Genomic DNA, 12,853 nt, shown 5'->3' on the forward strand with positions numbered 1-12,853 from the left:
TTTGACTGGACTCAACCATCCAGGGGTCCTTTACTTTTACCTTTACTGAGGAGAAACTGTGGTGGAGAGACGTGTTGCACCTGTGCAGCAAAACATCACCCAAGCCATTTTTTAATTACTATTAGAAAGGAAGATTGTGAAGGGTGGTGGTGACCAAACCATTTTAAATCCTCATAGGGTAAGCTGTCCAAATCAATTAGTAGGCTTAGTTAGTATAATACAATCTCCATAGGAAATGCTGCTATAATGTATGGTGGGTCTCTGCTGTTGCCTGGTACCCTACATGAAAGCAAATGTTCATCAGGGAAGTCTAAATCTGAATGACAAATGTCTCTTAGTTACAGGTAGGTAGCCGTGTTGGTCTGACGTGGTCGAAACAAACAAACAAACAAAATCCTTCCAGTAGCACCTTAGAGACCAACTAAGTTTGTCATAGGTATGAGCTTTCGTGTGCATGCACACTTCTTCTCTTAGGCTCTTTGCAGGGCTGGAGACCTTCCATGGTACAGGCAAGCACAGTGATGGCGGGGAGCATTCGTGACCTCTAAAGTGCCAGCCGTGATAGTTAAACACTCATCCAACCAATGTTTGTAATAATTAAGAAATCATCTGTCCAATTATGAGCTGCAGAGCTCAGTGTGAGGTGGCAGGTCATGATGCCAGAGCAGCCATTATATTTCAGTCTAAGAATTTATCTGCAAGATGGCTCATGCAATTAGATTGCACAGGATTCTTTTTTATCTATAACCTTCCCGGGGGGGGGGGGGGCTGGGAGCATTGGTGTGTGGTAAAGCACATGCCTTGCATTCAGATTGTCTCTGAGAAAGTCCTTAGCAATTAAAAGGAGTAGGTGTAACGCAACAAAAAAGAGCTGTGTTTGAGATTTTGGAGCGCCATGGCAAGTCTGAATAAACGGGGGCTGGGAATACCTGTGTCCTCGCAGATGTTTGTGGGACTCCAACTGTGCCAGCAGGGTCAATGGTCAGTGATGATGGGTGCTGTAATCCAGCAACATTGGAAGGGCCTCTGCACCCCTAGGAAAGACAATACTGGACAAATACTCTGACCCTGGTATAAATCTATTTTCTTGCTATATGTATGAAAATGCAGGTAATGCTTGAACAAACTTTGAAACAATCAGTCCCCCTCAGTGGCTCCACATTAGCATCATTTAATATTTATGCACAACCATCAATCTACATTGCACTTCACAGGGTAACATAAGCAAAAAATAAAAATAAAAAATCCCTGCCCTCAAGGAGCTTACAATCTCTTTATTTTGACAGTAGTGGAAGGCAACAGAGCAGGTGAGAAAAGGGAATCCTAAAGGTAATAAGAAATGAATGCAAGTATATGCAGTATCGCATACTGAAACTTGGTTTCGTTTTCTGGATGTGGACTGGGGAATTAGGCAGAAGGCTTTTCGGGAAAGATAGATGGGTTGAAATAAACATGAGATCATATGAGGCCTGTACGTCACCTAAGAATAACATGCCTTATTTTATTTTATTTTGCTTTGGAGACATTATCTGGAATTCTTGGAAAGTGATGTTTAATGGGCTTGAAACTTGGGAAATAGTCGCTCATTGTGAATGCTGAAAAAAGAGGCCTACCTTTGGCAGATACACAGCCTATTATGATCTGTCCATTGTTTCTCCTCCAGGTGAAGAATCAGGGAAAGTGCATACTAATTGTACAATTTGCATGCAGGGTTTGTGTGCGTGGGTTTTTGTGTGTGCTTTCTTTTGCATAGCAAATGGGGACCGAAGGAAGTGATGATTGAGCAAAGCTGACATGACATGAAAAGGACCTAGCTTGATCTATCAATTGCTATGCATACCCTAGTTGTAGTAGCCAGAATAAATTCACCTGTATGCCAGTGCACTGCTTGGCAAGCTAAATATGAATGAACTATTCTTGACCCTCTGCTTACATATATACTTCAGTGGGCAGGCTCTAACAGAAGTCACTCAATGGGATATAAGTAGGTCATGACTAAGGTCTTTTCAATCGGATATGGTCAGGATAAACTTACTTTTCCAGTAAGGATGTATGCCACCCTAGAAGCCATTATAACAGCGTGTTACTGATAGCACCATAGAGTTTACTGAATAACTCCTATTATTATTATTATTATTATTATTATTATTATTATTAATTTATTTATTTACTTCTGTGAAAACGGCTCTTCTAATTTATAAAGATTGTTTAGAATCTGCACAGTACCTTTTCTTGCTTTTAGAAAGGGGGGGAATGCAGGGTGTTTGACTGAAGTGAAACCCATTTCTCTCTCCCTGAAGGATTCCCTTCTCCTTAAAATATCAATTACATTGCCATTGTGATCTGGAAGTCACACTCACTGATAGCAGCTCTGGAAGAAGCAATTTGCCTTAGAGGTTTTACAAGACTTAAGCTTTTGTTTTATAGACATATTCCAAAAAAAAGAAAAAGAGAGAGAGAGACATATCTGCCAAAAAATAAGAAGTCCTTTTCCCTTGCGTGATGTCAGAAGGTTGGATATGTACAGCCTTGGAAAGATGTATAAATCATTTTTATACAGAGAACTGTCTTAGAAAACTAGAGATTTCAGTACAAAGGAATCCATTCATTGAAAGAATGCCTCCACAAGTTTGTCTTATGAGTTACAATATACACAAGAGGATGTTGCAAAAGCACCTTTGCTTTTTAGGTACCGTTACACTGTACACAGCTGCCACCCTTGTGGGAGGGAAAACAGCCTGTTTGTATTACAAGAAGTCCTATAACAATGCTAAAAATATTGATACAAAACAGCTACAAGTGGATAAAAGCCTAGCAGCTATCCCTTGCTTTAATTGTTCACCAATAATTTTTAGCTTAAAAAAAATTCCGCCAAGAAAATAGTAGCATTTTGAAATTTCATTTTCATAGCTTTAGACGGTTACCCCCCACCCCCGGCTTACAAAACGTAATCCAAACAGTGCCTAGCCGAGAAATAAACAAGCATTTTTGTATAAAATGGAAGATGCAGCTTTATTTTTTATTGTAGGATAGTGCATTTGAATCCTGGAAAGAATTGCTTTGATTATGGAATTAATTTTTTTTTTAAAAAAAATGGCAGAATTGAAATAGGGCAACTCTTACCACAACCGAGATTGAAATCTGTAATGAACAGCAGGCCAATATATTTTTCAGTCTACTTGTTTCATTAACAGAAGAGGAAAACATGAAACTGAACACTGAAATCATGCTATTGATAGAAAAATACACTTACTGTTTTTTATGCTACCTTGTGGAGCAGAGTGGCATCGTGATGACAGGTATGGACCAGGCCAGCCTTTCTGAACTAGATGGGTGAATCTAAATCATAATCACTTTGTCTGCTTAAACCGCATTTGCATTTTTGCAGCACTCTATTTTGTAGAATGTGTTATTTGTTTATAACGAATGCCACAATTTATCCCACAGCAACCCTGCAAGGTTGTATTGGCTGAGAATGCATGACTGGCCCAAGGCTTGTAAGTGAGTTTCGTATAAGTAGAGGTCCTAATTCTGGCCTCCTTGGTCCAAGTTCAACACTCTAAGCACTATGCCACTCTGACTCCAGAAATACTATCAAGTGAACATGTGGTAACCACACAGTAACATACCATCTGATCAAGAAGGAGTGATTTTTCTTCCAATATTTGAACCATTCTCTCTCATCTCTGAAAACCCAAAGGGCGTACATATTCTCACAGCGCCATTTTAATGCATATAACTCAGAAATTATTCTCAAGTAGTTCAGTGGCATTCATTCCCTAGTAAGTTGGTGGTCCAAAAGCAACAGTCCCAGATATAGTTACTAGGGGAATAACCTCCATTCAATAAAATGGGACTTGCATCCTTGTAAATATGATAGAGTTGTATTTAACAATCCTAGCCAGAATGTGACCAAGAGAAATACATTATGTAAGAAAGAATTATCAATATTTAAATTATTCTGCTGCACAGCAATTGCCAGGTTTTCTACAATGAATGTCTCCCATTAAGTTGATAAAACAATATGTAACTTGAATTGTCATCAGGTATTTTAAAGCATATTCTCACACCGACCCTACACAGACTTAGTCTAAAGGACACATCACTTTTTTTTTGTATGGGACTCATTCCAAGGCACAGCCTTGCAGCCTTGGAACATTAATTTCAGCATTATTCATATTGTTTCATTTCATGAAATTTGCTTTTTAGAATTAGAAACATCTTGCCAATCTGTTCATATGATTCTTGGTTCCAGCAAACTTTTCCAATTTGAGCTCTTGAGTTGTGTAGGTATATAAAAGCTCATTGATCCCAATTTCCAGATCCCCAGACTGAGGATATGCACATGATGCTCTATGTATTTGGAGTGAATGCATGACCACTTAAAGTGGGAAGCAGGCATGAGTATAAGGTCTGCCCCCAGTGGCCCAACTCTTGCTGGCTCTACTGCAGATCTTCCTGTGTTCTGATACTAAGCATATGGAACAATGAAGGGTCCCCGGTGGCACGGAAACCTCCAAGCACAGTTAGCTAAACACTGTTAGAATCTCCCTTTGCCTCTTCATGCACAATATGCAAAGTTCAGAAGATGAGCCAGCATGTGCAGAGCCATGGAGGGAGCAGATGTGTGTGCGCTTTCTCACGCCCCTTTAAGCCCCCCCCCCCATTCACCCAAACACATGAATAGAACTGTGGTGTATAAGGAGCTCCACACGAAATATACTCAGAGCAGGTTTATTAGCACCAATCACCTAGCCAGGAGTGGTGTTGGTGAAAGGATGAACTGGATCCCATTTCCATTCTCAAGTGGTGATTGGAGTTGACAAAACTGAATATTCTGACCCACATTTAAAAGGTACAAAGAACAATCCGATGCAGCACAGGTTATGTCAGCCGGAAAACTGGGTTCTAGATGTGTATGTGTTTTTAAATTCCACGTACTGCTTTTCTGCTCACAGTTCAGAATATGTAAGGGGATCTGAATATGCACACCTGCTTCTCAACACAGAATGTAGAGCAGCTGGGGTGAGAATCTAATGCAATATTTTCAACAAAGCTTAACATTCCTTATTGCCACCTTTGGCCACATTAGCTAAGCTAATCGCTTAAATAGCCTGATAGACATTGACAAAGGCCTTGTATGCTATTGTGGAATCATTTCTGTTTCTTTAAGATCAGTGTTCTGTATGCCATTAGGATGATAAGATGCTAAAAAGACAATTATGTGGCTCCTTGCAAAGCACTCTTCTCTTACAGCATTTTGGTTTATCAATGGCAAATGCAGATTTAGAAATCCACTGTTTTCTTAAATTTGATGGCATCCAGTTCTTCCATTTCCATTTACTGACATACTGATTTAGCAAAACAAGTGTAAATAAAAGGATACTGAAAAAGCCTGGCAAACTAACTCTAGAACTTGGCCTCAAATACCGAAGTAGTATCCCACTACAGATATTATATCAATCCCTGAATAATGAGTAATAATCCAACTAAGCCATACTCAGAATAGTGTGGGAAATCCACTCATTCACCCTGGTAAAGTAATTTCTACAAGCAAGACCTGAGTGCTACAGTACTCTCCCTTCTTGTGATTCCTAGCAACTCTTTCCAACAGTGGAAAGAGACCATGGCCAACATGACTAGCAGCCATTGATAACCCTGCTTTTCTTTGTCTAATCCTCTTTTAAAACCATTCTAGTAGGTGGCCACTGCTGCATCTCATGTAAGGGAATAAGCTGTGTGAAGGATGGGGACATTCTGTCACACTTTCTGCCTACTGCTGGCAATTACATTAGGTTTTTTCAAAAGGTTTCTAAGTGTGGGGAGGAGGCTCATCACCTCATTCAAGTATCCCAATAAACTGTTATGCTTCTTGCCCAAAATGGAAAGGGCAAACAGGCTGTGTCTGATGATGAATGAGAAAAGCTTCACTGTACAAAATGAAACCAAAATACAACCAAACAGATCATTGAAACCTCCTCGGTTGAATTTGTACCATTGGGGGAATTTCTTTTCCTTCCCTTTTACTAATTCTCTATTCATTCCTCACATCTACTTTCACAGTAACATTATTAAAAGAACAGAATGTTATATTTGACATAGCGTTCAGAAATGTTAGGTATGCAAGTGATTGACGGTAGAGAAACACACACACATACAAACATTGGGCGTCTTTTGGACATTCCATCGAGATGGTCCCATCCATTCACTATGAAGCCAATAGAGCTTTTGTTACCAACTTCCTTAAATCCAGGATTTCACACTCGGGTGAATTCCGCAAGACATTCAACTACTCATTTAAGTCATGCTAGCCTTCCCCGCCCCCACCCAGCCTCCCACCTCCCCACTCCCAGTCCTTACTTTACAGGGATCGCCTTTGATTTCATAGACAACAATAGTTAATTTCAAAACTGTATGTAGGTAGCAGCTGATGAGAACTTAAAAAGTCAGTTTTAAATTAGCATCGTGGCCCCTTAAGCCAGATGTAGGGCTCTGTCTTCAATAAATACGTGCCAACTCCATTTACCCATCTTGCTGGCCCAAAGTCTGAAGCTCAGATGTGTGAAGGTTGTGGTGAAGAAAAACGTTTTTCCTGCTGTACATGTGTAAGGAGATTGGTCCTCTCGGAGGCTGTCCCAGCCTCCCTATGAAAGTTGAATGTTGCCGAGGGACAGGAGATTGATCTTTCGGAGCCCCAGGAAAAACAGGGAGATTCTCGGCTTTGGCTGTTGGCTTCAACCCACTTTGCGCTTCTCCTGCTAAGCCGTTCTGGCTGACCTCTGAAGTCAGGGCTTCATAAGTCTCTCTTGTGTGCTTAAGAACCTCCACGATTTCTTTTTCTTTCAGGAGGCTGCTGAGGCACACACTTGACAGCTGGCAGCTTTTGCTTTCGTGGGAGGTTGCTTGGTTGCCCGGCAAATATCTAAAATGGTCCTCGGTGGGTGTATGTGCTGACTTTCTGTCCTTTGTGTTGAGAGTTTGGCTCACCGTTTTGTTTAGATATGTAGCCTGGGGCAAAGAAAACAGAAAAAGGGAGGAGAAATATTAGTAACAGAACGTATTAACAGCAAGGCAGCTTGGAGGGTGCAAAATGTTCCCTGTAATGTCTGCAGCTTTGCAACAGACTAGGCATTTTCACCGATGGCTGATTTAGACAGAGGCAAATATCAAACGCTGTCAGAAATCCTTAGGCATACTAAGCAAAGGATGGAGGACTTTTGCAGTCACTGTGATAGTTCAGTGGTAGAGAGCATGCTATAACTCCAGGATCAGGTAACATGTGAAATATCTCCCTCTCAGACACAGGGGACCTTTTGGTAAGTCTTAGGAGCACAGGGAACTGGCTTATGCTGAACAAGACTGTTGGTCCATCTAGCTCAGCATTGTCTACACTGACTGGCAGTGGCACTGCAACATTTTCCCAGTTCTCCTAGAGGATTTAACCTGGTACGTTCTGCATGCAAAACAGATGCTCTTCCACTAAACTATGCCTCTTCCCAAAGTTTGTGTCACAGAAATAATACAGGCTCAGTGACAATAAAAAAATCTCACTTGATATAAGGCAGCTTCCTATATGGAATTCCTAAGGAAAGTAATTAGGTAGGCCAGGCTACTTCTCACACCAATGTTGCTCTTCCCCCAGGTACCGGTGACATTATTAGAGAAAGTACTCTCACCAGTCATCCTACCCTCATGATGACATGATTATCAGTCTGATAAATTCTTGAAGAGGAGTAAAATTGAGCCACAGTGAAATGGGGGCCCACCCTCCTTCTTGTAACATAAAAGAGGTCCAAAGCTGAGATCAGAGTACCAACCATGTTCTCCAGGGAAAACCCTCACTTGCACACAAAGCTGACCCATATTAAATTATAAAGAAGCACCAGGATGCAATCTCTGTCCCGTCCCTGCAATTATTACCCCCCCCCAAAGAGAAGACACATTAAAAACCTTCCTTTTAGAGAGGAAAACTCATCTGCTGAAAGGTAAAATTCAACCAGCAAAGCTTCTCTTCTGTTGTAAAGACACAGCACAATGCACAATGTCAGGTTCTCATACACGCAACTCGAAAATCTATTCATGCTAATCTCTTAAACTATGCATGCATGAAAGGCTGAGAGAAAAAAGAAGTGACAGAGAGAAGCCTAAATATGCTTCGTTCCCCAGATGCAGACCATGCAAACTTTCAAGGGAGTTCTTTAAAAGGTATGTCATAACTCGCACCACAATTAGCACATTTCGGTGTGTCTCCTTTCAGTAGCTAGAGTAACGTTACCATTTTAAAGCTCCAGTTCATGTGTAAGAACTAGCTGTAACAGGAGTCCATTGTACTACGTCCTTTAAGTTATTCGGGACTATAATTAAACGTTTGTTCTATCCTTTCCCAATTTGTTTGCTACTTCAATCTGGCATTTACATATACTTCAAAAACCCAACTAATATTAGCCTAGATTCAGTGCAAACCGGCACAGTGGATGTCTTTTGACATGTTCATTTCTGCTTCTTTTAAGAACTCAGATACGGCCACTTGAAACTAAATCTAAGGAAGCCACAAAAGCTTCTTTGATCTGCGGTGCTTGCAGTTCAGAGTTCCCCTAAGCTGCATGCTTTGTAGGTTTTCTACTTCTATAGTTTCTTAGCTTTTATTAACAGCTATTTATTTTGGAAGCACTGGGCAAGTGAAGGGCACACACTCATTGCAGAGCTGGGTATGTTTTAGTGGAGCAGTGACTTATAAAGAGCCTAATGCTTAATATGTAGAACAGGACTGGGGAAACGTCAGCATAGGGGACAAACAAAGTCTTCCAGGTGAGTCTGTCTGGACCATGGAGTTCTCCCCTACTCTCCCAGGAAAAAAACACACACCACTGGCCCTGCCTCTCACCCTGAGTGCTTTTGCCTGGCTGGAATGTAGCCTTGCGCTCTGATAATACCTCTTGCTTGTCTGGATGGGGGGATACAGAGAGTCTGTAGAAACTAGTCTACTATACAAAGGTAAAACTTACATTTATTGTGCCACCCATTGGTGCCTCTAACTCTGCCCACCACTGGCATGTGACCCTCATAGGGTTCCCCCAAAGAAGCACCAAAGTACATTCAACCATACCTTTCCAAGTTCATGCATTTTGACTTACTTCTTGAATCCAAAAAAATCGCTAAGCATGCTGCTAAGCGAAGTATCTAACATGTTTCCAAGAAAGGAGAGAAAACTGAAACCATTCAACACTTTCCCATACATATATGATTTCAAGAAGCTTTTGTGGCCCTGGCAGTTTATGTAACTGCCGTTCTCATTTACCAGTCAGTAAAATCAGCTCCTTGGTCTATATCCCATCTGTTACTATGTCAACTGCTTGATTTCTGCACCATCTTGGTTTCATGCTCACCAGCTCCCAGTGCTGCGAACGATCCAATACAGAATGTAATTTAGCTGGAGTAGGTAATGGTTCTTCATTTTAGTTTATTAAGAACCACTCTTCTTTATTGATTTTAGGATGCACCTATACCGTCACTGCATTTTTTACAACAACCTGAATTCTGCTCCTATTGATCAGCTAACACTGCCTTACAGCAATATCCTCCATGCTTGGTAAAGAAAATGCAGTACATCAAAATCACATATGGTGAAGCACTGGACGTGTGCCAGGAGATGGCAGATTCACCACCTAACAAAACTCACCAGGCACAAAGTGGGTTACAGGAATAGTATTTCAGCCCCAGGATCCACTTTTAACACATGCATGCATTGGGAGAGCCATTTCTTTGGCACATGGAGCCATGGAGCCAGTTTTGTCCAAGCAACCATGCAGAAAATTCAACCGTACCAGTAGGAGCTGGTCATCTAAACATGGCCCCAGGTGCACAGGAACCTCTCCTAGATAAGTAGGTCTCATGCAACTGGTTCAAAGGTCCCCTGCTTCTACTCTAACAAATACCAAGAGAAACAGCAAGGACTTTAAAGGATTAATGCTGAAAGCTCTAATATATTTCCTATTAAAAATGCACTGCTATTTGTATTTTCACTAATATACGTTGACTTCTTTGAGGCACCTGGAGATCTTTCCTACTATTTTCACCGTTTGAAGCAAATGGGGAAATTTTGTGGGATGTTATTGCTGCTATTTGTCATCACATTTCAAATTAACTTTCTCGTAACTCGTCACACTGCAAATCCCCAAACTCTGTCGGATCCCAGCATTCAAAGAAAGATTAGAATATTTTTATGTCTTGCACTAGAATTTAAGAGGCAAGAAAGAGAAGCAGTAATAATATTTTTTTACAAAATCCACCAGCAGTCAGAGGCATGATCAGAATGTTGTGAGAGTGAGGAACAGATCTGCCACTTTTCTCAAAAATAGCCCAACGTAACTCATTGATATCATCATCACTGACACAAACTCTAATGCCCTGTTTATCAATTTGACCTCCTTGCATTGCATCACATTTAAGTGGTAGGGTGAGTGCTTCTCCACGCAGAAAGCCCCTGGGTTTCTCCCTGGTATCAACAACTACCTGGGAAAGACATTTTGCCCGAGACCTTGGTGAGGTACGAACATCCAAAGGACGTGCAAATGTTCTGACTTGGTAGACGGCATCTTCAGATGTTTCCCCCTCACCAAACTGCTTAAGAGCGACACTAGGGATTAAGCCTCTCAGCTGGACATTTGTAGGTCTTCTTAAACAATTGACTCAGCCCCATATGTATGGGTATTAGTGTAACCCACCCAAAGTTAAGGCAGTTGTAAGTCTCCTTTATGTGAGATTAACAAGATCAATAATGACCTTAAAATACAGTGGATCATGCCCTTTGTTTTTGCTATTATAATTTAAAAGCACTTCAAGAAAATGATAATAGCCAAATGCACTTATTCATATGATATTAACCTACTTTCAAGGACTGTATCCCCAAAATCAAATCCCTGTAACAGTTCAAAGAATGACCTTTGGAAAGAAAGCTACCGATTATTGAAAAAGTGGGGTTAGAAGAAACAGATTTGTTCCAAATACTCACCATAGCTGCCAAGTTTTCCCTTTTCTCGCGAGAAAGCCTATTCAGCATAAGGGAAAATCCCTTTAAAAAAGGGATAACTTGGCAGCTATGATACTCACCCCTGCCTAGTATAGTGTGTGTGTGTGTGTGTGTGTGTGTGTGTGTGTGTAATTAAAACATCCTTCTCCCCCTTTGTCCTTCTAAACATGGTTTGATGGACTGCCGATATTCATGCTTCTCATCCCAGACAGAGAACAACTGTTGGGATCCAGATAAAGGAATATGCTGGCAAAGACCTGTTCATTAGCTGTCATGTTAATCAGTGGAACTATCCCTCAGCTCAAATGTTCAATTCCACAACTCTGAAATCAGAAGACCTACAAAAAGGGCAAGTTGTGTGCTTATGACAAGAAAGGGGAAAATAATACCCCCTAATTATCTTTTAATTGATTTGGCTCTTAATTTTTATGACAAAATGACTGAGAGCAAGACATCCCTGAAGAAAGAATGAAAACAATCTGACCATTTAATCATCCTCTGGCAAATGCTTTATGAGCAAAGTTTAACCAAGTAGCATGAATTTCCCAAGCTAAAACAAGGCTTCAGGTTTCAGAATTCCTATTACTGGACTAAAGCTATCTTGCAAGGACGTACAATGAGCCTTAATGGAAAAAAATGCAAGGCATGTTCCCCTGAATAACAGAGTTAGGCTATTTAGACACTAATGAAACCAAAATTGGAAGAAATATTAAAAAAAATTAAATTTACTGAAATTTCCCAATTCACAACCCAAATTTTGAATGCAATATTTTAATTTTTTTAAAAAAATCAGATTTACATGTTGAATGTGAAAACTTATTTTAGCATGCAAGTACTTTAGATTTTTTGGCAAGTACTTTAGATTTTTTGGGGAAATGTTCTTAAGGAAGCATAGTTGTCAATCCCCATGTAGGGTTAGAAAAAGCTCCTGTCTAGAAACTCTGGAAAGCCACTGACAAGTCAGTGTGGAGAATGCTGAGACAGAAGCCAGTGGTCTGAATCGGTATAAGGCATGGGCATCTCTCCTGCGTATTGGCATAAAATATGTACAATCATCTAATGGCAGCTGTCAAAATAATAATACTGGCATTATGACCTGCCTTCTTTCAGATATAAATGATTAATCAGCAGCCAAAACACACACACACACACACACACACACACACACACACACACACTGCACCTATCAAAACAAATAAACGGTTGTACTAGACAAAGTTGTACTCGGAATAGACCAACTGACATTAATGGACCAAAGTTAGTCATTTGGGTCTTTCTTGAGTATGACTAACATCAAATATTCCCAGGGGTGCATAAGATGCTTCTGCAGTAGCATTTAGGGCAATGGAAGGCCCTTTCCAACTCTCTCATCACTGCTGGTGCCGAGTATATCTTAGTGGTAAGGGAAGAGGTGAAAACTAAGGCCCAAGGGCTTGAAGATTCCAAATCAGAAACATTCATTTCCATACCCCCCCCCCAATTCAAAAATCAACCCCATTACTACTTCTAGTCATCAAAATCCATTGGACATGCATCTTCAGTGATTTGTGGAAATGCCAGCTGGCCATTCACTAGCAATACAAAAGATTCTCAGTTGACACCACCTTGTAGGACAGAGGTGGGGAGCCTCTGCCTGTGGGGCACATTTAACCTGCTCTGCCTTTCAATTTTGCCTACAAGGTCATTTCCCCCAAATCAGGTGCAGACTTTGGTTTTTCAAATTTCAGCAGTGCACTGTGCAAAGCGAAAATCCCCCCCCCCGCCACCTCTTGCCTTCTGTTCTGCTCAATTCACTATGTTATAGTTGCAGTTCCCTGCAGCAAC

At 40.8% G+C, this 12,853-nt stretch overlaps 1 protein-coding gene across 1 annotated transcript in view; it reads right to left on the reverse strand.

The window, feature by feature from the left end:
• Window positions 1-1,147: 1,147 nt before the first annotated feature.
• Window positions 1,148-12,853, reverse strand: part of CCSER1 (coiled-coil serine rich protein 1) — a 702,960-nt gene continuing 691,254 nt past the window's right edge. Inside the window, exon 10 of the mRNA XM_035113300.3 lies at window positions 1,148-7,008. Coding sequence (XP_034969191.3) covers window positions 6,523-7,008 — 486 coding nt within the window. The 3' untranslated portion in view covers window positions 1,148-6,522. The remainder of the gene's footprint in view (window positions 7,009-12,853) is intronic.

The sequence above is a fragment of the Zootoca vivipara genome, chromosome Z1, assembly GCF_965207765.1.
Source record: "Zootoca vivipara chromosome Z1, rZooViv2.hap1.1, whole genome shotgun sequence".
In the NCBI taxonomy this organism is placed as follows: Eukaryota; Metazoa; Chordata; class Lepidosauria; order Squamata; family Lacertidae; genus Zootoca; species Zootoca vivipara.